The sequence below is a fragment of the Sinocyclocheilus rhinocerous genome, unplaced genomic scaffold (assembly GCF_001515625.1).
Source record: "Sinocyclocheilus rhinocerous isolate Xijiao unplaced genomic scaffold, SAMN03320098_v1.1 scaffold781, whole genome shotgun sequence".
In the NCBI taxonomy this organism is placed as follows: Eukaryota; Metazoa; Chordata; class Actinopteri; order Cypriniformes; family Cyprinidae; genus Sinocyclocheilus; species Sinocyclocheilus rhinocerous.
Genome location: NW_015658395.1, coordinates 524,929 through 552,358, shown reverse-complemented (window position 1 = coordinate 552,358; position 27,430 = coordinate 524,929). Strand labels below are relative to the sequence as shown.

General features: G+C 37.2%; 1 protein-coding gene across 1 annotated transcript in view; it reads right to left on the bottom strand.

Annotated features, from left to right (window-relative positions):
* Positions 1 to 27,430, bottom strand: part of phf14 (PHD finger protein 14) — a 98,757-nt gene that overhangs the window by 22,286 nt on the left and 49,041 nt on the right. Inside the window, exons 12-16 of the mRNA XM_016530405.1 lie at positions 26,779 to 26,885; positions 26,430 to 26,561; positions 25,180 to 25,342; positions 13,475 to 13,531; positions 13,164 to 13,285 (exon numbers count right to left, since the gene is read on the bottom strand). Of these exons, the coding sequence (XP_016385891.1) occupies positions 13,164 to 13,285; positions 13,475 to 13,531; positions 25,180 to 25,342; positions 26,430 to 26,561; positions 26,779 to 26,885 (581 nt within the window). The remainder of the gene's footprint in view (positions 1 to 13,163; positions 13,286 to 13,474; positions 13,532 to 25,179; positions 25,343 to 26,429; positions 26,562 to 26,778; positions 26,886 to 27,430) is intronic.

Sequence of the window (27,430 nt, the reverse complement as noted above, 5' to 3'; positions counted from 1 at the left end):
TTAAACTATAATATTATATATATATATATAAATTCACATTATATTATTCTTAATTAAGCTTCACATTGTAAATCATCCCCATTTACATCATTGCAAGTTCCTCAAGTTATTTTTGCTTGCTTTATTTTTTAAACCATTATATATATTTTGCTTGCTTTATTTTTTAAATCATTATATATATATATATATATATATAATATATATATATACAATTAATAAAATAAATTCACACTAAGATCAATTTATCATGCATATTATGTATACTATTACAACAGTGATTTTTTTTCTGTTTATATAATACAGAACAGGTTATAAGTATACTGTTTTCATATTGTGGCTGCACTACTGAGTATTTCTTTTGGATTGGTCCCATTCACTTCCATTTTAAGTGTCTTGTAACCCAGATTTTATTTTTTAAAGCAAAGGAGGGTCAAGTGGAAATTAATTTTAGTGCTAATAAACTGTATGCCACAAATGCTGCACATTATGCTTAACTTGTATTGAACCCAGAATAATTCTTTAAAGAAAATCATTAAAGCAAAACAAGTAACAATTATCCCCAAAGTTCAATTTACTGCAATATTATAAGGTGAAAAAACAAACGTGAGACAGCCAATGAAATCACAAAGCAAGATGACAACTACAATTACAAACGTAACCTCAAGTGCACATTCTTTTGTCGGAGCAGATGTGAGGACAGGGTACGAGTACAAACACACACACACACACACACACCAGTGTTAATTTTGACAGGTATTTTTGATTTAGTCTTAGTCTTTATCTTGAGACAAAAAATGCTTAATAGTCTTAGTCACATTTTAGTCATTTGAGTCTTTCATAGTTTTAGTCTACAAAAAGTCATTTCATTTTTGTCAACTTTTAGTCATTACTTTTAGTCAAACTGCAGTTACCAATATTTATTTTGGTAGCTATTTTATATGTAGACATTAAAAATAGACATTAATTCTTCTCTCTTTAGACCAAATCAATTTAGCTCATGAGAAATTTGAATCAAGGATAGACTTTGGAAAAACTTGAATAAATTATGACAATTTTCATTTTTGGGTGAACTATCCCTTTAACAGTAGTGAAAAGGGAGCAACTTATAAAAATTATAGTTGTTCATATATAATATATATAATTTATAATTTTTGAAAAAGAAGCAGAATAAGACAATAAGACAAATACGAAAGAGATACAAATTAAACTCATTTTTCAGATACAGTAGGTTTACTTAACATATTTATTTAACATCTTTTGTTGGTTAATATTAATAACACGGATAGGTACTTAATTAGGAACGCTGTCCCTTTAAGACGGAAGGCATGCATGTAATACTGACACACGTTCAGTTGTTTACGTTCACTTAATCCATAACCGACTGTATTTACGTGAGATACTCTACACCATAGACATTTGGACTGCTGTGTGTGTATTTGAGCACTGAGACTGATCGCGCACTGTATACGAGAACTGAAGAAGTGGAGCGTGCGCGACAGAGAGCACTTCCATCAGCGCTATTCCGCCTATCCCGCCTTCACTAACTTTAAGTTAATCGACAACGAACATTATAGTCTCGTCTCGTCTTGTTAACGAAGACGTGGCATAAATTTCGTCATAGTTTTTATAATCAGATATTAGTTTTAGCTCGTCAACGAATGTTCGTTAACGAATATTTTTCGTTGTCGTCTTCATTGACGAAATTAACACTGACACACACACACATATAGAGGGGCTGAGCAGGCATATCTACACAGGAAAGGGGAATTTAAATCACCTCCAGGCTTCCTCCTGAAAAGAAGACAAATGACCAGGAGTGCGTGTGTGCTGCTCTAATGAGCACGCGGCTATTGTTGCACACAGTTGCCGATTGATTTCATATGAATCCCTCGCTCAGGCAAATAAAGAAAGAGTGAGAGACTCCTCTGGCTTCCTGCGGGGGAAAGTTTAGGACCTGTGGCAGCCACAGGAGGCTTGCGTTTTATTAGTGGAGTGCGCCCCGATTCGCCATTTACTTCTTTAATTACTTTGCCTTAATGAACCTTTTGTAGCATTTGTTGTGTATCACGGTTTAACATCTTTGAATTAAAACACTACTCAGTGATGCAAACCCAAGCAGACAGATGGGCCGATGATTTTGCTTAATTGGAATTCAAATTGATAATGGCCAATCATCATAGGCGGTTCAACAGGAAGTAACCTTTCAAAATGAATACATATACTTTTAATTTCTCTTTCAGTGCAGCAGAATAAAGAAATAAAATAGTAAGTCTTTTTACTGAGAACAAATCTACTTTATTTAAATACTATATAATATCACTTTTTTGTGTTTTGGTTTCAGTGCATGCTGAATTGCTACATTTTGTGATGCCATCTTGTTCCAGTGGGAAACTGTTTGATAGTGGGTTTCAACTCAAGGGTTGTAACCTGAAAATCAATTGCAGTTTTCTTCTGATGTATCAAGAACAGGCACAACAACACAACAATGGAAATAATAAAATGCAACTAATCATATAATCATGTACAGTTAATATAGCAAAGTTTATAGGCTTTTTATAGGAAATTAATTCCCATAAAATTATTTAAAAATAAATAAATTATTATAAAATATATATTACATGCACACTACTATTAATACTTCTATTCTGAAAGGATGCATAAAAATGATCAAACTGACAGAATAAAGACTTGAATGTCTGTCTTTGAATAAAGACAGAATGTAAAGACTTTTTAACATTCAAAAAATATATATTTCAAATAAATACTGTTCTTTTGAACTTCCTATTCATCAAAGAATCCTGAAAAAAAATTTATCCTGGTTTCCACAAAATATTAAGCAGCACAACTGTTTTCAATGTTGATAAAAAAAAAAAAAAAGTTTCTTAAGGCAGGAAATCAGCATATTAGCATGATTTCTGAAGATCGGTGAAACATCAGTTTTGCCATCACATAAATAAATTGCATTTTAAACTATATTACATAAAAACAGTTATAATAAATTTTAATCATATTTTACAATGTTACTGTTTTTACTATGTTTCTGCTCAAATAAATTCAGCCTTTGTGCGCATTAGCAACTTTAAAGAACATAACAATTTATTTTAAATAAATACAGACCCAAACTTTTAAACAGTAGTGTACTATATATCCAGTTCAAACTCATGTTAATAATTTGGGTCTACGCAAAAATTGTTGGGTCTATGCAGTTCATAGTAACATTAATACATTTCGATGTCTGATTATAAAGAAGCTATTGCTTACTTTATATAACAAACAAAAGCAGTACTGTGTTGGTTTGCCACTTGATGTTCAATATAAAATCTGCAGCAAAGCCAGTTGCGAATCACTGAATTGTATGAACTGAGTTGATATTCTCTCATAATAGAAAGCCAGCATCATTCTGCTTCAATAGTGAAGTGATCAAACTCTACATTGTACTTCTGAAAGAAAGACTTGTTCTCTACTAAGAACAAAGCACCGCTCCACCAGCATATGTGAGAAGTTTCTGAAGAGTTTCTGTGCCGTGAGGTGACACGTCATCCCCGTTCCCACAACACGCAGGCACCAACTTCTGTCTGCTCCACACACTGCCCTTCTGGACCCCGTCACAAAGTCCTTGATGTTATCAAAGCAATTTGGGTCCGCTTTAATCATTGGGAAAATTGAGCTGCTCGTTTCTCTCCTCCCCTCCAACTCTCTCCTCCGATCTCGGACGGAATCCAATCACTCATAAGAGAGTCTATTGATTGATGTAATCTTATTGGGATGTGAGGTGAGGGGGAAAACACGATTGATTGCTTTTGTCTGTGACACATGTTGCTCTCGGCTAGCGATGCGTATCCTCTTTCATCTACTGTTTAATCTCTAAGAGGAGTTCTTAGAGACCCCCTGGCACACTCAGCCTCCCTCCCCCCGTCGTCTCGCTGGTTTCTCGGTGCAGGGTGAAAGCCCGGTGGCTCTGTTGCTTGATCTCTTCTCATCCTACAACTTAGAACTCTATTTCGGCCCGACGCTCCTTTTAAAGGCTGATCCGGTCAGCCAGGTTCAGGGCAGGGGCCTTCGTCTGAATAGCCTGCTGATTGGAGAGATAACGCATGACAACTCCGTTTAATCAAAGCATGTTTTAATAGCGTAATGTACGATCCTAAATCTCCCTGGATAAAGCAAAGCGGATGTATTTAAGTTAAATTGGCTCCTGGCTGCAGTTTTACGGATCGTTATTACTGCAATCATCTTGCATTTTAAAGAGACACGGGCAATCGCCAACATCAGAATAATTCTTGGAACATTTAGGCCCGATTGGAAATTTCGAGAAGAGATAGCAAAGGGGCACAACAGAAAAATCACTCTGGAGATTTATATCAGTTCTCATTAAATGATAATGTGGCCTTGTTTGAGAGGATCAGAATAAAGTGATCAGTCCTGAACTACAGACATTCAGCAAAAGATGGAATAAAAGCAGGATAAAATAGAAATTGTTTAACATATAACGAGTCTAAAACAGAACAGCTGTTGCTATTTATTATTTGAGAAAATAAACTAACAAATGTACACAAATGTGTAGAAGGTAAAGGGACTGAAGTAAATGAAGCAGGTTTTACTGGAAGCCATTGTGGATTTTTAAAAACAGTATATATAATACTATTCAAGATTTTGGTGTCAGTAAGATTTTTTTCTTATTTTTTATTGGTGTGTCCTCTTTCGCTTTCACAACGAAACACACAGCGTCTCCACAACATGGCGGCGGCAGCAACAGTACTACAGTGAGAATCAAAGTTGCGCCTTCTTTCTTTGCGTGAACATTCGGGCGGCGTCCCTAAACTACAGTGTTATGTATTTATTTATTTAAAGAAATTAACACCTATATTCAGCAAGAAGAATGCATTAAACTGATCAAAAGTAATGGTAAAGTATGATTTCTGAAAGATCCCTCATGTGAGGGATTAGGATTGAATTATATAAAAAAATAAATACATTTAAAATGTATTCAAATGAAAGTTATTTTAGCAATATTTCACAATATTACTGTTTTACTGTATTTTTGATCAAATAAATGCAGCTCCTAGGTGAGCGTAAGAGATGTCTTTACATTTTTTTTTAAATCATTAAAAGATTTTTTTGAACGGTCTGAGTCTGATATTCTGGTCCCTAGATATGGCTCAGGTCATTCCATCAGTCTCTATGGGATCTTTTTTTTTGCCAATTTCATCATTCTCTAGGGAAAAGTTGGAAGTCTGATTGCATAGAAAAGTAATAGCACACCCTCCGTAACAAGCGGCATGATTTCAGTTATCATGTCCACACAAATGATGCTGGATGCACATCTTAGGGGTTTGTTCACAAGTATGAAGCCTAGTAATACTCGCCTTCATACACCTTCAGGATCTAACAAAATGTCATTCGAGGACATCTAGAACTAGTTGAAAAAAACAAAGTACAAAACAAGGCAACAAACAAGAATCGTTGCACTACTCCTGATAAGCTACAGCTAAAACACTCCTTTAATATAAAAAAAAAGACAGGATTACTTCCTAAATGTTTGAACATTGTAATTAAAGGTTTTATGTTAAGGGATTAATCTGCATGGTAATTTTGACTGGCCCTTTTGTGGATTAACTTCCTGCGAGCGAGAGCAATTTCCACAGTGACCCCACAAAAATGCTTGGGTGGCAGAAACGCAAATCTCTTGAACAATAGCGACGTGTTTAATAGTAGCTACAGATGCTTGCGCACCAAAACACCAAGTAAACCTCAAGACGTCTGAATGGTTACTTTGTCTTGTCTGTGTACAGACCAGAAGATTGCATATTATAATTTTGATAGAGCGATAAATTGGCTATTTCTTGGATTTACTCGGATCCAAAGTGTTATACACAAGACTCGCACCGCAACTCTTTAGTTCTTGGGCCCGTTGCTCTCACTCATATGGATGGTACAAACGCAGCAAATTTATCACTTGGGTCCAGCGCAATTACTTGGGGAGCCACCACGTGACAGGGATCAATATGGCACAAGACGCTCGGCCATTGACTGCCGGCCATGAGAAAGTGCTCCCGTGGCTTTTTGTCAATCCCTTCTATTGAGGGAGCAGATTATCAGCCTTTGGGAGCCTCCTTCTTTTTGATTTACTGTTGAGGTGGGAATGGTATTATTAAGAGGCCTTTGTTTTACAAGGAGGAGAGGCAATGAATGGGCTTATGGCTGAAGCCACAGCGGCCGGCCGATGCACTGACAAAGTAACTCCTCTTTATTATCTCATTACCACACGGCTCACTCATTCATTTAGTCTGGTACTCAAAGCCAGGACGGCTGTCAGGGACTCTAACTTCGAGCAGCACCAGTCACCTGAGGGACATAGTGTGTTTCTCTGAGTAGACAGCAGGGGGCCATGATGTGTCAACTTTTGCACAGATTGCCTCTAACAGCTGATCGAGGGTCAGTTTGGTGGTTTGAATGATGTTGGTTAAGGTTAAAAGAAACATTCCAGGTTCGGTGCAAGTTAAGCTCAACAGCACATGTGGTATGATGTTGATTACCACAAAAAGTAATTTCCATTTGTCTCTTTTTCTTCAAAATCCAGGATACAGTGAGGCACTTGCAATGGATGTGCAAAGAGACAATTTGTAAATATTAAAATTAGTGCTGTCAAACGATTAATCGCGATTAATCGCATCCAAAATAAAATAATTCTGATATAACATTCCAGTTGAGAAATGCAATAAAATACGATGTTTTGTTTGTTATATTTCAATATTCCAGAGAATATTATTCAGTGAATTAACATTATCCAGTGAATTATTCTTCACTCTTTAGCCTATTAAACATCTTATAAACCTACTAAAACTGTAGTTTAAAATGAAGTTGATATGACTCCTTTCCTTTATTTATTTTCTCCATTTGAAAACATTAGACCTTCTACATTTATTTTGCTTATTGTTAATATTAGTGTTTTTGCTGTTGATGCTTTTTATAAATAATTTTTTTTTATTGTTGTAATATGAAGATTAAATTTAACATGAAAGACTGCTAATTTCAACACTTTTTTTAAGATGACTGAAAGGAGGAAAAACCAAAGTGAAGTATGGACTTACTTCACTCAGTCATTTATTTACTTTATAACAGTAAATAAATATCGGTTCTGCATATCGGTTATCGGGCACATAAAAATGCAAATAATTGGTATCGGTATCGGTATCGGTTATAAAATATCAATATCGGTCGATCACTAATTAAAATACTTACAGTTTCAATAGTATAGCCATAAAGATTTAAACAATACACGTTAACATGATTTTAGAGTGTAAAAATGCTTAACTAATCTTTTCTGTGTAAAGTTATATACGTTAACATAACAGTAACAATAAAACAACTGAAAAAAAATGAGAACAGTTTTATAGCTCAAATAATATAAAAGTTTTAACATAAGAATTAGTGTAAGTGCTTTTATGAAATTGCAAGATTCACTTTTCTGCTTTTAAATCGTCCCCAAATTTTTCTAATTTAAACCATTTAAAATAAATATATAAATATTAATAAAACCACATTTTACTAAAATATATGAAAATATTAATGTAAAAATTAATACGTTTGAAAAAAATAGTTTGAATTTCATTAACAAAACTGAAAATAAACAAATACTTTCATTCATTCATTTGAATATGAGCAGATTCTGTTCTATATTATAGTATTTTATGTGAAAATATTGATTTGAAAATTAATACATTTGAAAAAATAGTCTGAATTTCATTTACAAAAACTGAAAATAAATAATTAATTAATAAACAAATAAATAAATCAGAATAATAGCAGAGTCTGTTCTATATTATAGTATGTTTACAGTATATTAAACTCACAACATTCCTATAAAGCATTTAAATGGCATTGATTGTGGATTTGGAAGGGAAGTTTGGCTGTTTTTACCACAGCGTCCTACAGCACCTCAGCTCTGGATCAATTCCAAGCAGTCTGCTTTGGCAGCAATGCAGTTCACCGGCTTCTACCATGCTTTAGCTAATTAGTTAGGCACCTCTGGGCTGCGCAAGTCATCTAGCAAATGCACAAAGAAGGGGAGGCGCTCGATCCCGAAGACCAGCAGTGCACAAATATGCTGCAGTGAACTGGCTGGGATAAAAGACACTGTAGAAGCTGTAGCGTAATAGATTTTAGCTGCATGGCCACTCATCCCACACTCTGCAGCCCTGCCGCTTGGGTTTTCTGTTTTAATAGTGGTTGGGAGCGCAAAAGGGAAAAAAAAAGAGGTGAAGTCAGCAAAAACAAAATGCCGCCATTAAATCATCTCCCTGAATCCCGTGTCAGGTCTGTAATAGGAAAGGCGCTCATCATCGGAAAGGTTACTGCTCTTCCAGAACATCCTCCTCCCCCGTTTTTCTGCTCCCCGGGTTCAGACCAGAACCGTTCATCCTGCCGGACCCATCGTACCAGACCACTGGACTGAGTATGAGAAATTGGGGTGCTCAGGTTTTGGTCATGCCAAACTGATTTTATCTTTCCAGTCCACAATAAAAGGCTCAGAGCTTTAGTGGGCCGGGGCCACAGAGATGCAGCTTGTTCCCGCCACCGTCGCCACTGTTGTATAAGCACAAATGCTATTCGCTTACTAGCAGACACACTGGGCTTTTTGTTATGCCGCTAACTAGATTTTCCCATGAAAGCCTCTCTTCTCTCTCCCTTCCTCTCGCTCTTTGTAGAGCTGGCTTGGCACGGGGAAGAGAGAGATGGCTGGTGGAATAGAAGGAGAGAGACAGGAACAGTGCGCAAGTGTGAGCAGATGAGATGTGCTAAACGGCGATAAAGAGAAGGAAAAACATCAGGAGAAACCCGCAGGAGAGAGAGTATTACACTAACTGAGATGTGTTACAGCCACCTTATGTCTGCTGGGGCTCTTTTTCATTTACGATCAAGGCTATGGACCATTCAAAGTCTGTTCACTGACTGTCTTTGTATGTATATTGCACAGAAGCTGACTGAAATTGACAGTTCTAATTGGTGGATGACCAAAAAGGTTTTTTGAAGGCTGATACAATATCTTAAAGGGCAGAATGGCCAATATAAAGCTGGTGCATCACAATTTAAAGTAAATACAACATTGTAAGATGTGCTTCTCTGCATTTCTTTTCTGCTCTAATTTGTTTCCTAATCTAGCTTTTTTAATAAAAAAAAAGAATGAATATTGTTGGCTCTGTGATTGTAAGTCGCTTTGGACAAAAGCGTCTGTGCTAAATGCATAAATGTGTAAAAAAAAATCAAAAAAAAAATCAATGGAATCAAGGAACTAAAATAGTTGAAAACACAAATTAAAACTGAGGTAAACTGTGAACTCTGGTAAATCTGTGCTTCCAATACTAATTAGCCAAACAGGAAAATTTACAGGATAAATAAAATAAAATAAAATAATAAAAAATAAAATAAAATAAATTAAAATAAAAATCACATTTACCAGCTTAACCCATCCCTAAATGACAGACAACAAAACAAGCTCTGACTGGTCTGTTTACTTGTCATTGTCATAAAGTTGGCATGCAATGGAAAATGGAAATTGAGGTCATTTTTTTTCTTCCTATTTCTTTTATTACTATTGTGATGATATCCTGGATAGATGATGATAAAAATGCAGGGTTGATTTTGTTCAACAGGGATTACATGGATCACTGCTGGATGGGAAGGATTATTGTCCAGCCCTCATATGTCATATGAGAAGAGATGTTGATGCAAAGGGAAGGGGAAATTAATATTTTTGATTAAACTTACAAGGCCACATGAAGCCAAAAAAGAAAAAAAATCCAGTTTTTATTTCATGGTGACTTTAAACATTTGTTTTCTGTCTGGGCAGTGCTGGTCAGAATAAGCTGCAGAGTGGACCAGCAGAACCAGCCACATCTCTAGTGATAAACAACAGACAACCTGCACAATCTATTAGCCGGACCCACTGAGACTCATTCATCATGATGGCAATGAGGTGAAAAAGTCAAAAGTTTATTAAGACTTGCATGATGCAACGCCTCTGTCCTAAGACCACACTCGTGCGAAATGACGCATGGTAACAAAATCACTGCATATACACAGGACACAAACACTCACGAATGCAATGCCATAATCTCATCTTAAGTCACATTAACACATTCATTATGGGGAATATCTAAGAAATAAATTGATGACCATGTCAGATATTTACATTAAATAAATATATCAAGAAAAAGTCAGAAATCAAGTACAAATAAACTTTTCAATTCCAAAACATTCGGAACAAAAAAAAACTGCAGCACGGCTCATGCCAGAAAGAGCTCAATACTTCGCTAAACTGACATCACATGACTTAACAGGCGACCTGTAATCTAAAAGGGTCCATCTTACAGCATTATCTCGGCAAAGCAGATGCAGTATGTGCCCCGACAAACACTTACACACACAGTAAGCTGTGAGCTAGGCAAGACAGCTGTAGAAGAGAGAGATAAAGCTGTGGCTGAAGATACAGTGGGGTGAGAGGTTAAAGGGCAGCTGAAGTCATCCAGAGAGGGAATAATGTGTAAATCCCAGGGAAGGAAGTGTTGTGAGTAAGCAGTTTGAGAAGGCATGTGGCTGTTCCCAATGGCATAAAGGCAGAAGCCACAGGATACTGTCAAAGTGGGAAGTTAGGCCCTCATGTCACCTGTCAGCCATCCTGCTAGGAATTAGGTAGCTATAACTGTCAATAGCGCAATACACTGCTACAAGTGAATGGGATGCAGGGTTTGGGAACAAAGCGCTTTTCAGTGTGTTAGGATTTTGTTTTGCCATTGCAAAGCATAAAACAGGATGACAGCAAAGCAGATGCAAGCTAAAATACCAATACAGCCTACGTTCACAACTAATTACTGTAACTTCAGAGTCTTAGCATTCTATGACTCCATTATTGGGCGAATCTCCTGTCAAGAACATTTGCAGGTTACATTTCACCCCAAATTTCAGGAAAAATAGGAAATTATTATAATAATGAAGCATATTGATTATATTTTTTATATATATATTGTGACACTATTTTCATGAGAATTTGGCACATTATTTCTTCTAACCGCCATAATGCAAAAAAAACAAAAACAAAAAAAAGATCAAATTCGATCATGCGCATCTCGTCAGTAAAGCCGGTTCTGTGATTAGTAGTAAATCTCCATCACCTGCTTTCAAATGGAGCAGCATGTACTACACAGAGCCGTAGTTCACTGACAAGAACTGTGGCTCTGTGTAGTAAATGCTGCTCCATTTGAAAGCAGGTGATGGAGATTTACTACTAATCACAGAACCGGCTTTACTGACGAGATGCGCATGATAATCGAATTTGATTATTTGCACAGCCCTACTCCTATGTGTAGGTTCAGTAATTTCACTTTAATGGCAATGAATAGGTTCTTTACATTGCCATTAAAGTGAGATAACTAAACACAAACATAGGAGCCTGAGAAAAATGCTTATTTTCAATTGTAAAGCATTCACCTATCAAAAAGTTAAAAAAAAAAAGAAATTAAAAACTATTGTACTGCATACTGTATCACAGTAGTGGTTTATCAAATGAGAATTCAAATAATAAAAAACATAAAATAAAATACCCCAAACCATTATGGTAATCAGATTTGGGATGGAAAATGTGTGAATATCATAAAAATAATGTCAAAATATTAAAAATGGTGAAATTTACCCAGATATGTTCTTGTGATATTCACGTTATCACTGATATGATACTAAGGAAAGAACTATAAGTTTAAGTATGGATATTATCATTTTGAGCTATTAATATTACGCTACCACAACTAGTAAAAAAATTCAAACACTTAAAACAAAAAAAGAAGATTCTACTGATTCTATCATCTAACCACTTTTAACCATATAATTCACACATCACAGGCAAAACAGAGCAGAGTCACGAAACAAAAGCATTAAAAGCATTCATAATAAAAGCAAGACAGAAGACACAATTAGCTTTCAGAAGCACATTTGACTCAATCAACAGCTGATCGAGTGAGGTGTGCGCTGTTTTAGAGTCAGTGTAAAAGCGAGAGAGAAAAAGAAAGACCAGGAGGCCCAGAATCTGGCTTAATCCACAGAGCAAAAGGCCCAAAACCAGCGTCACTGTTCATGTATTCCACAAAGAACGACGCTATGTGCCTCCAAACTGGCTAACTGAGTATTCTGTCCATATAAAGTCCGTTTATAGTGTCCAATGAGGGTTGATCTCTCCCTCCCAGTGCAAACTGAATTGATTTTACGTTAGTCCACATACGATAGTATTTTCGTCTTTCAGAAAACTTTCGCCGGACCGTCGTTTAACCATGATCAAGTCCATGGCACGGTCCGCTTTGGGCAGAAGGGACGGTCGAAGGTGGCGGTCGGAGGTGGCTCCTCCCCGACCCCAACGCCGCTCTTCAAACGAGTTAATTTCCCTCTCTCTCTCTCCCTGTCTCTCTCTCATCTGTCCTTTTCTAGGGGAGGAGGTGGTGCCCGGCTCTCACAACCTGTTCAATGCAAAGATAGAAAGAGTCAGGGCAACACACCTCACACCACAGCCGAGGCCAAATGGCAGCAAACCCGAACTAGCCGCAAAACATTGCATATCTCCTAAAAGCATTTGAAGTACTTGTAACCTGACAAGCCATTTTCGAATTACCCAAAAACAGCTTTATGTCAGATCGTCATGTGACGGAAGTGGTGACTGTTTGGCACTTCTATTATGTCAGTGTCAATTAACTATTATGTCAGTGTCAATTAAAAGTCATGCTTGCGTATATTTTAGCAAAAAACATAACGAGGTTACGGCATTGAAAAGCATGACGAGGAGGTGTTAAAGGAAGGAAAAAGACAGGATAATTGATCTGGATCTGACGCTTATGTTAAAATAATCCTGTTCGAAGGAACCGCAACCTCATACCTGAGGCCAAATGGTGACAGTAAATCAGACAGCTCATTACTGCCAAACCAAGTGAGCAAATACATGTGGCAGCCAAATAGAGAAGGCCCTGTGGAGCCAGCGCTGCCTCCCACTCACACATGCATGGCAGAGTCCTTATAACGAAGCCTGAACTTTAATCACCAGGCGAATATAACCCCCGCCAGATCAAACACGCTCTCGCACGCGCAGATGCTTCAGAGACGCACGTCGCACAGGCTTTACCCACCTCACTAGGTTTTCATTGTCGCCGGGGCCCTTGCAGGTGGTGCACTCGGTCCGCGTGTCATCGGCTTTGGGCTTTTTCTGCAGAGTCGACTGCCTCTGTCTGCGCTCCCGCGGCAAAGGTTCCTATGGAAACGCAAGCTATTAGAGGCGACCGCCGTGTGTGTTTGAATTAAACTGGTGAGTGGAGAGGGCTGAGATTGCTGTGTAAACATACACAAGCTGTCTTCCTTCATCACGCTCTCTAAATATTAGAGGTAGATGAGGGAGATAGACAGTCTTAAAGGAGTGCGGGGTGAGGAAGGGAAAGCTCACCTCGATCTTCTCCTCCTCGCAGATGGACGTTCTCTGCCTCTTCTGGCCTCTGGTTCTCTGGTCAAAGGGAAAATTAGATTTGGTCATAATATAGAACGCCAAACATTTCAAAAGAACAATGCAAGATTACTGTATTTAAGATTATTAAAATGAACATGGGAATTAAATTATTAACATTGACGTTAAGAATTCTTGTTGAATAGGGTATTTAAAATACTTATTTCAAATGGATTCTCACTTAAGTCCTGAAATGCAAAAGGTGAAGAAAAAAACATACCAAGTCACTTCTTATTTTACTTGTTAATGTAACATCACCCCAGAATGTTCATGTTCAGAATGGATCAATTGGTTTTAAAGGAGGCCTATTATGCCCCTTTTTACAATATGTAACATAGGTCTCAGGTAAGGGCGAAATGGTTCTTGGTAAAAAAATCGAACCATACGGTTCTCCACACACGGTTCGGCACGCACTATGCTGGAATATGAGCAGTCATTTATTCCGTCATCGTGCTGATAGCATGTGTGCAGAGGCGAACCAAGATGAAGTGGGGGCCCCAGGCAAAATTAATAGATGAGGACCTTCTAAAAGATTATTTTGTTAATATATCTTTGTTACCTAGATATATATATTTATACAACATACAAAAAGTAGTTAAAACACATATAATAGAACATAAATTGTTTATTTTTTAAAACAAAGTGCTTATTCTTTAACAAAATATCAATCTTCATCTTTATGGCAGAAAAACCAATACTGTACAATACAATCTTGAAGATACAGTACAATCTTTATATTTACAGTAACAGATTTTTGCCTTAAAAATGGTGCTTACGAGCCTTAGCTGCAGCAAATGCTGTCACTATGTCCTTCATATCCAAAGACCTTTGTATGTTCCGTTCAATTGAAATTAGTGCCATTGCTGACAGCCTCTCTTGTTTCATTGTTGACCTGAGGTATGTTTTTATCAGCTTTACTAGTTTTATTAGTTGACAACTAATTATGTTAACTCAACTAATTTAATGTAGAAGAGCTAAATAAATAATGTCAACTAAGTAAATGTAATGATATTTATTTATATTGATTCGTAGGCTCTCCACTGGCAGCAAGACACAGTACCCAGGGATGCAAACTAATCATGGGTGACAAAGACGATAAATGTGAATTTTGTCCCCCCCCCCCCCCCAAATAAAACCCTACTTTTTTAAACACTCATAATAATTTTAAGCCTTTATTATTATTGTTTTAACTCTGCCAAAATTTACTTTAAATGTTCACTTTCATTCATGAAGACAAAAAAAAATTGTCTCCTGGTGGACTTAAGATGAAAATGATATGAAATTACCATTATATCCAGTAGATGGCAGCAGAGGATCACCCATTAGGTCAGTTGCCATTTCAACTGTTTTTTTTTTTGTTTTTTTTCACGTCTTGCTTTTGGATTTGGATTATAAAATGACTATGAAGTATAGCAAGTGCAGGAAGTCACAAAGTCTCATGTCATTTATAAATAAATAAATAAGCCCAGACACCAACAGCCTAGTATGGTAAATCATGTAAATATTTAACTAGCTAACTACAAATTAAGTTAATTATTAATGGTATAATAATTAAATAATGCATTAAATATTTTGGCATTTTTTTAGATTTAATTTAAAAATGAATTTTTTCAAACATTGCCTAAAAGGACACATCAAAAAAGAGCTTTAAGTTATCTTTACCTGTAGAAGCTGCTAAAGGTTAGGGTTAGGGTTGTTGACTTGTTGTTGACAGACTTCTTGTTGCTGTAGTTTTGTTACTCTCAATTTACTCTGCATCACTTAAAGCACAGCTGTTTTGACATCGGCTTGTCAGATAGTTCGTTCCGTCATTGCTACACGTATCACGATCAATCGCGGATCAATTTGGTGGATTTACTCGCGTAATTTTTTTACACTCGTGTTTGTCATTCCTGAAACAGTATATGTGACGTTTGGTCCTCTTAAATTTTTCTTCAAACTGTGAATGTATGTAAAAGACACCGAGCAAAGGGCGCTTCCTCCCTTATGGCGCAACTGTCTGAGCTTACTCACGCGAAAACTCCTCACATAATCAATAACTAACTACACAATGAATATCTTATTTACATCGTGTATGCTTTCTTTTTGTCTTGTTGTAAATAGGAAGATCTGTGAGCGTGTAGAACTACGTAAACTTGCGGAAACAAAAATGATATCAGAGCGGATTCTGACAAACCTACAGTAAACACCTCTGATTGGCCACTGCTTTCAACAGAGATGCCTGTGATTGGCTACAATACTCAACGCTGCAAAACACATTGTAAATAGAAACTTTTGGTTTTGTAATTCAAAACCAGAGTGTAAACACAAAAACATACAGGATCGTATGAAAGCGGGTGACTTCGAGCCGGTACAGAATTAGTTGGTACAATTTTAAAAACTCAGCGGATCTACACGAATCACACAAATGACCCATTTTGAATTCAAAACGGCGAATTTCACCAAAAGGTGACAAGTTTGCATCCCTGGTACCGAAACTTGCCAAGCGGTGACACTGGTGATGTGCACGTCTTTCCCGGTACCACCTATTATATTGCAGCTTATATTAATACCTGCTAAACACTACATAATATGTTGCTGCTAAGTGCAACCCTAGCTAACCTGTTTCCCAGTAACCCTATTAGTAATTGGACTATTACCAGTAATTCATCTTGCAAATAATTAAACGAAAATAAGCTGGAATTAATAACGAAAACATTTGTTTGTCATATAATTATCCGTCAGTCTTATCTCCATCATTTATCACTGTCATGTTTCCTCTTTTCCTCCTCTTCTATGGAATAAAATCGCTTTCAAAAATAATCGTACGTAATTCAAAGCATTTGTGTGTCATTTTAATTTACTCGTGCGTAATTTAAAAGTATTGTATGTAATTCTGTTTTTTGTCAGAGTTGGATTCCAAAATCTACGGCCACGACAGTTTACAGATACGAGATTTTGTGTGAAACTGTCATAGTCGTACATTTTGGAGTTGTACTCTAACAAACACACAAAATCTCGTATCTGTAAACTGTCGTGGCCGTAGATTTTGGAATCCAACTCTGACAAAAAACAGAATTACATACAATACTTTTAAATTACGCACGAGTAAATTAAAATGACACACAAATGCTTTGAATTACGTACGATTATTTTTGACAGCGATTTTATTCCATACTCTTCTAGCTTTTTTCCGCTTCTGGCTGCCAGACGGATAAGTCCTCTTCATGTTTAAATTAGCAAATGCACGAGTAATCGCTGTGCCAGTTTGAAAACAGATATATTGCTCCATGTTATATTAATAATGACATTTCCGATTGTTCAAATGGTCAGCTGTCGGGGGCCCCAGGCAATTGCCTGCCCTATTGCTATGCCTCTGCGTGCGTGCACAGGTGAGACCTGAACAGCACACGTTGATATCTGTGTTTAAACTAAACTCATATAAGCCTTGCCAGTTTAAACATTTAAGAGCCAGAGGATGCGCGTTCAGTGAGAAGATCTGTGTGTGCGCTCATCCAAAGCGCGCAAACACGTGCCTCAGAACACATGCAAATATTAAGCTCTCTCTGAAGTATTGTGTTTGAATGGACAAATTCACACACAAATTATGTCAAAATGCCCGTCTTGGTAAGTATCCTATAGCAGACATAGCCGGCTGAACGTACTGGATCAGTGCATTCTCTTAAAGTGACAGCACTTTCTTAAAATTAAACATACATCAACAAGGAAATCACTCACTGCTCTTGATTGAATAGCTTTTATAACTTTAATAAAAAATGATCTTGAATTTATACAGTAAAATATGCTATGCTATTTTACATTTGATTATTCAATTTCTGTACCTAAGAACTAATGTTAGACCTACCTAAAAAAAACTGAAAATCACTGTTTATTTTATTTGTATCTTTATCTTTGTATGTATTTGTGCTGTTGCTTGTAGTTAGATAGATTATTCTTATTTTCTTTATTTTTATTGGACAGTATAGTTTTTCCCTAAACATAGATCATAGCCTACCGAACCGTACCGAAACTGTGACTCTAAAACCGTGATACAAACTGAACCGTGAGTAAGTTGAACCGTTTCACCCCTAGTCTCAGGTGTCCCCAGAATGTGTCTGTGAAGTTTCAGCTCAAAACACCCCACAGATTGTTTATTATATCATTTTGAAAATGACTATTTTGAGTGGAAGCAGAAACACACTTTTTTGCGCATTTCTCTTTAACTGCAAATGAGCTGCTGCTCCCTGCCCCCTGCCCCCTTTTCCAGAATAGGGCTGTGCCTTTACAACTCGTACCTCAGATACTTTGCTAAAAAACATCTGTTTGGTTTTGATTATCATGTCATATCAAACCATATTAGTTTACATTTCTGATATACGGTTTTCTGAGTGCCCACATCCGAAGCACGTGTGCAGAAAGCGGCTGTCAAATGGCATGTGAATGCTAGTTCTCTTTCATGTCTTATTGTGCTTAAACTGCCAAATGCACACAAGTTTATGTTAAAAAACAAACTAGTTGTGCTTAAACTGCCAAATACACACAAGTTTATGTTAAAAAACACACAAGTTACAAAAACAATTGGTTATGTCTGTGAAAAACAGCTGGGAAAGAAATCATGTTTATATTAGATCTGTGTGGCAGCAGCATAATATGCATTAAATAAATCAATAAATGCACTGCTCTCTTGTCTCCTCTGAGGCTGGGATTCTAAATAGTGTTCTGTGCTCGTCTGTGCAGCCAAAGACAGAACAGTTAGCATGCTTTGCTCGAACTTTCGCCATGGCGTTACAACTGGTACACCGTTGTCGCTTGCGAAAACACAATGGCGGCGGTGTGGGTGGAAACTTCAAAAATAGAAAAAATTTTTTTTTAAAGTGCGATGCGGCACACTTGCAGCATTTACATTTTTATAATTATGGGAACCATTTAATTGTATTGTGTTGCCATATTCCAATAGACCAATTTCAGTGTTTGCAAACAGTGATGACGTTTTTTTGTGGGCAGAGCCTATCTACACACTTCTCTGAGGCTCTGTGTCGGGATAAAGCCAGCTCCCCTGCGCTGCAGGTCAAAGAGGCCTCGGGTCACATGCGTCTGGAGGGCTGGATGAAGCAGCCCAGGTGCGCTTATGAGCAGACTGCTGTTTGGAATATGTTCCGGGTCAGTTTGACCCAAATCAGTGTTTGAGTCGTCAGAAACTGGTTCATCTGTAACTGATAGACCAATTTCAGTGTTTGTGGGCGGAGCCTATCTGGTGGCAGAAAATGACAGTTTTAACGTAGCAGTCTATTCAAGCCATGGAATAAAATAATAAAAATGTAATTTTGAGTTTATATTTCAATTTTTTTTTGACTTTTTTCTTGCAATTCCGAGATTATCTCACAATTCTGGTAAGAAAAATCAACTCGTCATTCATTCTTTCTTTTTAGTTTATAATCCCACACTTCTGTTTTTTTTTCCCCATTGTTGACTTGAATAAAGTTATAAAGTCCGAACTAGGAGATATAAACTTGCATTAGAAAGAAAAAAAGTCAGAATTGTGAGATAAAAGAGGTAAATGTTATGTAAAATGTTATAGGTTGAAATAGTATTTCATGCATGTATTTCAACTGTAGGGCTAATACAATATGTCCCCTATATGAATATTATATAGACCTATTGTTTAAATCAAATTTATGCTTTAAAAGTAGGGTAATCATAGCAGGTTTCATCCATAGTCTGTCCGTTTAAACGTCTGCGTTTAGCTTCAAATGGCGTCTTTGACGACAGTGTTATATAAAAATTATTTGCATTCCGATTCTGACATCCAAAGGCACAACAATACATTTTTTTCTCTTATTCCATGGATTTTACCCGTTTCCCTCCAATTGTTCCCAGTGTTTTTCTGCCACCACTATGCGCGTGTAGCTGCAAGTGATGTAACTGTGACGTCTACTCCAAATTGGTCTATAATAATAATGGGGTAGAACAGGGTTTTGCCAAATGAGGGAACTGCAGGGGGCGTGAAAACTAATAATTAATAATTAATTAAATAAAATGTAACATTAAAATAAACAAATGGGGCTGCACAGCTAATTGAAATAAAACTGAAATAGCGACATGACATAAATCGTGATTATCAAATCAAAGGCTGCATTTTAAAGAAGTATATAGTCTGTTGTGTCTGTTGGTTTTATTAAAATTAAGAATTCGGACATACTACTCATTTCACATATATTCTGCCTACGATATACTAGTGAAATAGGCATATTCAGAAGTAGGTAATGAAGTTAAAATAAAAACATAAGCTGAAATAAATTATAAATGTTTCCATAAGTCCTTAACTTGGTGCTTCAGGGCTTCATTGCAAATAAAAAAAAAATTATATATATATATATATATATATATATATATATATAGTAAAATGAGATTTGAAAAGCTGCTCAGAGTATAATGTGATGTTGTTCAAGCCATGTGGCAGTAAGCTGAACAGAACAAAGTTTAACGCTCTCCACGAGTAAACAGCTCACGCAGAGCAGCTGGTGACTTGCGGCTCACTGTAGCTGCTACAGATGTCAAACAGTGGTGCTCCTCTCTAATCCAAATCTCTCAATCAGTCCGGCTCCCCCTTGTGTGCCATAGAGGGATTCAATCCCTTTGTTTAGAGCCCAGACCACAGCCTCAATCGATGCCCCCCTCTATCCAGACATAAGGCCATTCCGCAATTGGGTCGACCCTGGCTGTTAAAATTTGATTTTTGTGTGTCATGAACCAAGATTGAGTATCCAAACATGTTCTCCACAGAGCACTCTCCTGTTCGCTTAGAGACACTTTTTGCACTGTTTTTCTTGTCTACCATCGGCGGATCAACACTTCATCTCCATCAGTGGCTGATAAACACAAGAAAAACAACAGCAGCGTTGCACGAGTCAAATCAAACGTCTCCACCTTAATGCGAACAGGCGCATGAGTGTGCCAAGTTGGGGCTTTTTAAAAAGGGAAGAAAAAACGACAACATATTTAAACAGACTGTGAAAACAATTCCATCTGTCGCCTTTGGCTTGCCACCACACAGCAGATGGAACACTTATCATTATAAATGCTAACTGCTTCCACACTGCCAATTGCCACTTAATGCCTCTGCCACTTCTCCCTCGATGGTGGCACCAAACAAAGGCACTCATTTATTTTATTATTCCTTCATTATGGCAGACTCGATTAAGGTAATCTATTAAAGGCTAGATCAGTGGTCCTCTGTGCCGAGATCCTCTATGTAACGGTAAAGTACTGTAAACATGGTGAAGGGCTGACGTAAACAACACTCTACACTTGGAGGAGGACAGTCAAGACGACTCTGCGAAAAAACCATACTTTTTAATTAAAGGCCTTGCAATGCTGCATCTTTAAAAACACTGAATCAATTTCCACAAGATTGGAAAAACTATTGGTGCATACAAAGGGACCGTAACAAAGAGTAGCCTACTGTGGTAATTCAAAGAAGACTAATGGCTTAAAATCCAGGACAAATATGTAAAATAATCAAAAAGGTGTTCGATCAGAAAAATAGTTTGCTACGAAGTAAAAAACAAAAACAAAAAACAACAACAACTATAGGAGTATTTGGCCTAAAGGGCACAGAGGCAAAAGATGAAAAAAAAAAAATATATATATATATAAGTGAAAAAATGAATTAATAAATATTCTAAATTTTAGTATAAGATATTTTTCAAAAATAATATGCAATATTATTCATCATTTTATTTATTATTAAAAGGTGTTTTATCAGAAAAACTGTTTGCGACAAAGTTTGCAAAACTATGGAATTGTTTGGGGTAAAGGCAAGAGTGAAAAAATAACAAATATTTAACTAAATAAATAACTAAAATAAATGATTAAAGTATAAAATTATAATTAAAAGTATAATTAAAAAAAACTAAAGGGCATAGATAAACAAATAAATACACACATTGTTAAATTTAAATATAAAAAAATAAACTAATAGATTTTTTTAGTGCATTGCAGTAGATTTTGTAGTTGTGCCTGTCCCATTAAACAAAATGCTTCTTCTTGCGGGTGGTTGTCAGGGTATTGCTTTGTGGTTGCTAGGGTGTTCTGGATAGTTGCTAGGTGGTTACTTAATGGGCCAAATATGAAGAGCCCAACTCGAAGCGTCTATGATAAAAAAATCACTTAGACAAGTAGATAGCACACACTTCTCCTCTACAAGTTGCAACACTTGAAGTATCATTTATGTTTGTATTGCCAATAGTGCCAAAGTTTTATACTTGAAAAACCAAAGTATGACCAAAATGACCCTTGCTTTTGCAAACTCCACTAATTATAGCAAGATTTCCAATGCCTTTATTCGCGCAAATGATGCATAAATTCCACTAGAGTCCGGACAAAATCTCAGTGTGTGCTAGTCATGAGAGCCATTTCAGGTGTGCAGGAGAGCCGGTATTCAGTGGCCGCGGAACAGTGCGGCACATTAGTGAAGCCGAACACCACTGACTCCTGAATGGAGGGATGGCGGAGGGTCGATTAGCTGACCGTGATAAATCAGAACACAGCTTTACAAGGGCTTGCCACTGCCACACCGGCTGCCACACTCTGGAATGCAAGTGAAGATAAATTCTGCAATGAAGCATCTTTCTCTGGTGGAGTTTAGCCGGAGCTACAGAAGAGGGAGAAAAATAAATGCCTTTTAATCCAGCTGCTCTCCACCGAAGCCTTCGCCTCACTTCTGGGCACGCGTCTCCGAGACTAAAGGGAAAACACATTAACCCTGCCTGGCATATGCAAGCCCACACTCACACGTAAATACAGCAAACAAAAAATACCGTCCTGAAGTCATTCCTTTTACCTGCGTGTGAGCTATTTTGACAGCCGTCAGCCAAGGCGAGTGGCTGCAGGAGCCATCTAAAATTGCGCTTTACTTTCTAATTCAATTTAAAAAAACTGGCAGGGAAAGGTTTATTGGCTAAGCTTTAAAACAAAAGGTTGAAAAAGACAAAATGAAGGAGGGCTGGAGAGCATGTCGTTTCTCCGATGGATATCTTTTGTCTTCCTTAAGGGAGCTGGGCTGCCGGAGCGCTATCGCAGGATCAGAGAATGCTGGACAGTGATAAGTGGAAGCCATGGAGGGCCTGAAAGACAAGCCCTATCTCAAGTCTGAAAACACACACACACACACACACACACACACCTACCCCCTCACACTTCAATGTGGCGCTCTGCCTCTACAGCTAGAGGTATTGGTGCACACGTCTGATCATTCAACAGACAATATTCACTCTGTTACAGAAAGCTGACTATAAACACAGCATTTTAAGGCATTAAGGTGAGCTAAAAATAGTACACACACACACTTGGCAAAAAAGTCTATTGTCTATTATCGTGTAGTGTTGTGTGAAGCACAGCTCAAACAGCAGTTTTCTGTTGGTCAATGCTATGAATATATGAGACCAACTTGAACCTGTTGCGAAATCTGGGTGGGGAAATCTTTTTCCATCATGCAGAATTCCTGGATACATGGATTCCTATCGAAATGACTGGATTTGCCTGAGAAGATTTGCCAAACAATAGTAAATGTAACCACATCTTAAAGTTTGCATGAAATCAAAATTTACAATATTTATTTTGTTAGTGCACGTTGTTAGTCTAAAGGTGAACAATTAATCCATGCAAGTTAATCATCGTAAAAAAAATGTTTGTCTTGTTTTAATCATAATCTGATCATTTGCTTCCTCTCTGGGATGGCATTCCTCCTCTGATGACGTCAGTTTGACGGCTTGGGCAGAACAAACGCCCCTCCAACCGTTAGTTTGCTGCGAGTGAAAGATGAGAGGAGTGCAAAAATAAAGCCCCGCCCTCTACTCAATATTCCGTTTCAGTTGGAAATACGTCACCATACTGAAATAAAGTCGGCAGCATCTTCCGGTTCACACGGACTTTAAGGCTGTTCAAAACTTAACTGCCTTAACTCAGTGACACTATGAAGTGTTCCTAAATATTACAAATTTCATTTAATAATGAAAAGTATTTAAAAAAAAAATGCCAGCTGCAAATAAAAATTGATTTTGTCCAATATTTGTGTGTTCTGTGTTATTTATGCTTACTAGTGTAATGCAAGGCATGCAAGACCAACTTCTATCTAAAATGAATGGAGAAATACTGAAATCTCAAACACTTGACAAACTAAAATTTTTTGTAAATCAGCAACAAAATCTGACAAACTGTCCCCTAAATGTTTTTTTTTTTTTTATCCTCAAATATAATTTAAAAAGTGTATATTTCACGTTGGTACAGCCGAAGCACATGTGCTCTAAAAAACAGAATATTTCTATGGAAAGCAGGAACTTCCAATAGCAGCTGCAATGATTTTACCGATGACAACGTAATTTTACTTTTCACAAGATTGTGATGATGCTTTTCAAAGATCCTCAGCATCTTAAATCCTCTTTTTTATATTTAGATTTTTTTTTTTAAATATATACATTTATAAAACTATACTTTGTATTATATCACCTTTTCATCAAGTTACCAAAAAATAAATAATTAGTGTTTCTAATGCAGCGTCTATGGGAGGGACGGTAAATTTGACATTGTTCTCTCTTTGGACTGCCGATATCAGTCTCTTTCAATTTGTTCCTTTGATTGAAAGTCGTGAAAACACTATCATGTAGTTTTTCTTTTGCTATTTGAGTAATTGGGAATGCAAGAAATATATGTGTGGTACTCTCCCATTCACTGCTCTCGAATTATGAACTATAACGACTTCTGCTGCTGAAAACCCGGAAATGTGAAAAAGGTCTATTGGCAGCTGGCTCTTTTCTTTATGGAGGGACTTATTCTGTCAAAGTGTGTATTACGCTTTCTCCCATTGAGTGAACCATCTTGGTACTTATAAACAGTCTTTGATATTGTGCTGTTAGTTTAGCAACATGCTAATGTCAAATGTATTTGAATCAATTTTAAGGCAAGCAAGATATAGCACTCTTTGTGTCATAGAGCGTTCCAAATCAGTTACTTGTGAGGTTGAGCTTTCTTCTATAGCAGCTGCTTTTGTGCGGAGTAGGCAGCAAGGCAGCTCGTTAAGTTTCGGAAACAATTCTAAATGCTAATTTTCTAATAAAACTGAAATGCTAGGGAGCAGCTCCAGTGGGGTTTTTACTGATGGCTTAATTATGGCCGTATCAGTTTCAAGGTGGTTTTATAAAACAATTAAAGATGATAGAGTGTTTAGGTTGTCCATTTCAAAGTAATCAACAAGGCTAGCTGTTGTGACCTTCACCGATAACCTCTGCGAAAGCTCAAGAGACTAAAGAACAGGTCAATTATCTATTTTACGTGAGAAGCAAAGAATCAATTTCGAGTCAGCGAATTAATGTTTGACCTAAGACAACAGCTAGAGTTAAAGCACCAATCAGAGAGAGCTAGATGAAGCTTAAAACGGACTAGTGGACAAAGTAATTCCCATTTTTCAAGAGATTTGTGGGTCTCTCTCAGCCATGTTTTCATTAACTTGAGAAGACATAACTGATGATGTCATGCATCCATGGCTAGAAATCCACCTTTATCTTTAGTGGAAATCTGTGAAACGCAGCTGGTGGGTATTAGAAGCCCAATTTCAAGTTTGGCTTTTTAACACACGTTCGTCATCAGTGAGCTCATGATATGCTCATACTCACAGTCCCTCTCACTTGAAGCTTCTTGGGCTCTGGGCTCATTTCTTGAGGGATGAATTTGATTGGTCCCTTGATCTGCCTCCTGGACCTTTTGGTTCCATCCGGTAGCGTCTCCATGGCGATGTCAGCCTCATCACTGCTGGCCTGGTCGCACTCAGAGCACTGCCTGGAAAAGGATGAGCGACAGAGAAAAAGAGAGTGAGAAAGACAAATGAGTCAGGTATTCTTTTGCTTTCATTTGACCTTATTGATTCCTCAATATGGAGAACTCTTTGAGATGAGAGAGTGGCTTTCAAGGTTCATGTCAATGTTTTTCCATCAGAAGCAGATGTGTCATATTCATTCCAACAAAAGGGTTGTTAAAATATCCCGCACAAACAATATATGAAATTGAAGGAATAGCCGAATTCTTAATCAGTGTGAGCAAAAGCTTTTTGATTATACAGTATTACTGTCTCAGGAGCAGGCAGTTGCCAGTAATTAGGTACGACTTGGCCCCCCACACAATTTTATCTTTCAAATGCTTTCTAATTTCCATCCAGCAGTGCGGAACAACATCACGCTTTCTTATTCATGGATTAAATGAATTACTCGAATCAGCAGCGAAAGCATTGGGCTCAGCTTGACAAATAAACAAAACACAGAAACTGTGGAGCTCCACATAATTTTTCAAAGTGACAGTTAGTATAACCTTATGAAAGTAAACATGGAGGGACTTTATGACGCACTGCAAGTGGACTGCTGCACTTAGAATTTGAAATAGCACCTTTATTTTGTGATAGACATTTGAAAAAATAGAGCTGTTAATTTGCAATGAATCATGCCCCCTGACCCATATATAAGGTTGATTTATTTATTAGCATTTCATGTAATATGAATAAAATATGATAAAAAATTTTGTTAAATTGACAGCTTTTTATTACATTGACAAAAAAAGGGAATTGTTTATAAAACGTTTATTTGTTTCCTCTAGAGCAGGGATTCACAAAATTTGGGATTTCAATAATTGATTTTTAAATCATTTGATTTCTGATGTTGTGTTCACATAACATGCAAGTATATAATTAAATATTTTCTAAATATCTTTTTTAGTGAGTATTTAATTATGAGTGTTTGTATTTACTTATTTTAAACATTACATCTTTATAATCACTAGCCAGTATTGATAATTAGAAACCCTGCTCCAGAGATGTCAGCACTTCTAAAAGTTATTTCTATCCCATTTTAATTCCATCTCCCACTCCTGTTCTCACCAGTAGCTGTTTTTGGTCTTCTTCGGCATGCGTGTGAGAGGCGGGTCCAGGCAGCCCAGGTGGTAATGCAGCTTACAGGTGTCACATAGCAGTAAAAGATGCTGGTCTTGGTTTTTCTTACAGATCCCACAGCTGCACAGAACATGAAACTGTTTTTTTTATTTACAGCACATAACCGTATTAAAACATTGCCTCATAAGGCATCTTTTCACACATTTTTCTCTCTTTTAGCACATAATAATTTATGAATTCTAGGTCAATGTTTAAAAAAGATATTACAATAACTATGGCCAGATGTCGTGACTGATGCCGGGCACATGCTGGCGCCCTGTATCGGCTGCAAGCTAACCTGTAGAGCATAGCTGGGAGGCTCGACGACTTCCCTGGTGATCCTCCCTCCTTCTTGCTTGGCTTTCTCTCTTTGGGAGCTTTCAGAACTGCAGGAGAGTTCAATTTCTGCAAATAAAGCAGAGCACTGAAATGTAGATACATTTGAAAGACACATAAACAGTATAATATTAAACCACACCTTCATAACTAAAGAAAGATACTTTTAAGGTCATATTCTACAGAAAACATTGAGTGTTTGCCAGGGCAGTGCTGTGCAGATGATAAGGTGATCTAAGTGAAGCACCTCCAGTATGATATTCGGGTAACTAGATATGGCTTGCGTCCTTCAATGCATCTCTATTGGACATTTCAGCCTGTTTTATTGTCTGCCAGACAAAAACTGTAAGTCAACCACTTTAGAAAAGTATCTATAACTGCACAACTTGAGGTATTCATGTCCTTATCAAGCACTATTTGGTGAAATGCAATGAAACATTTTAGAGCAGGGCTGTCCAAACTCGGTCCTGGAGGGCCGGTGTCCTGCAGAGTTTAGCTCCAACTTGCCTCAACACACCTGACTGGAAATTTCTATGCCTAGTAAGAGCTTGATTAGCTGGTTCAGGTGTGTTTAATTAGGGTTGGAGCTAAACTCTGCAGGACACCGGCCCTCC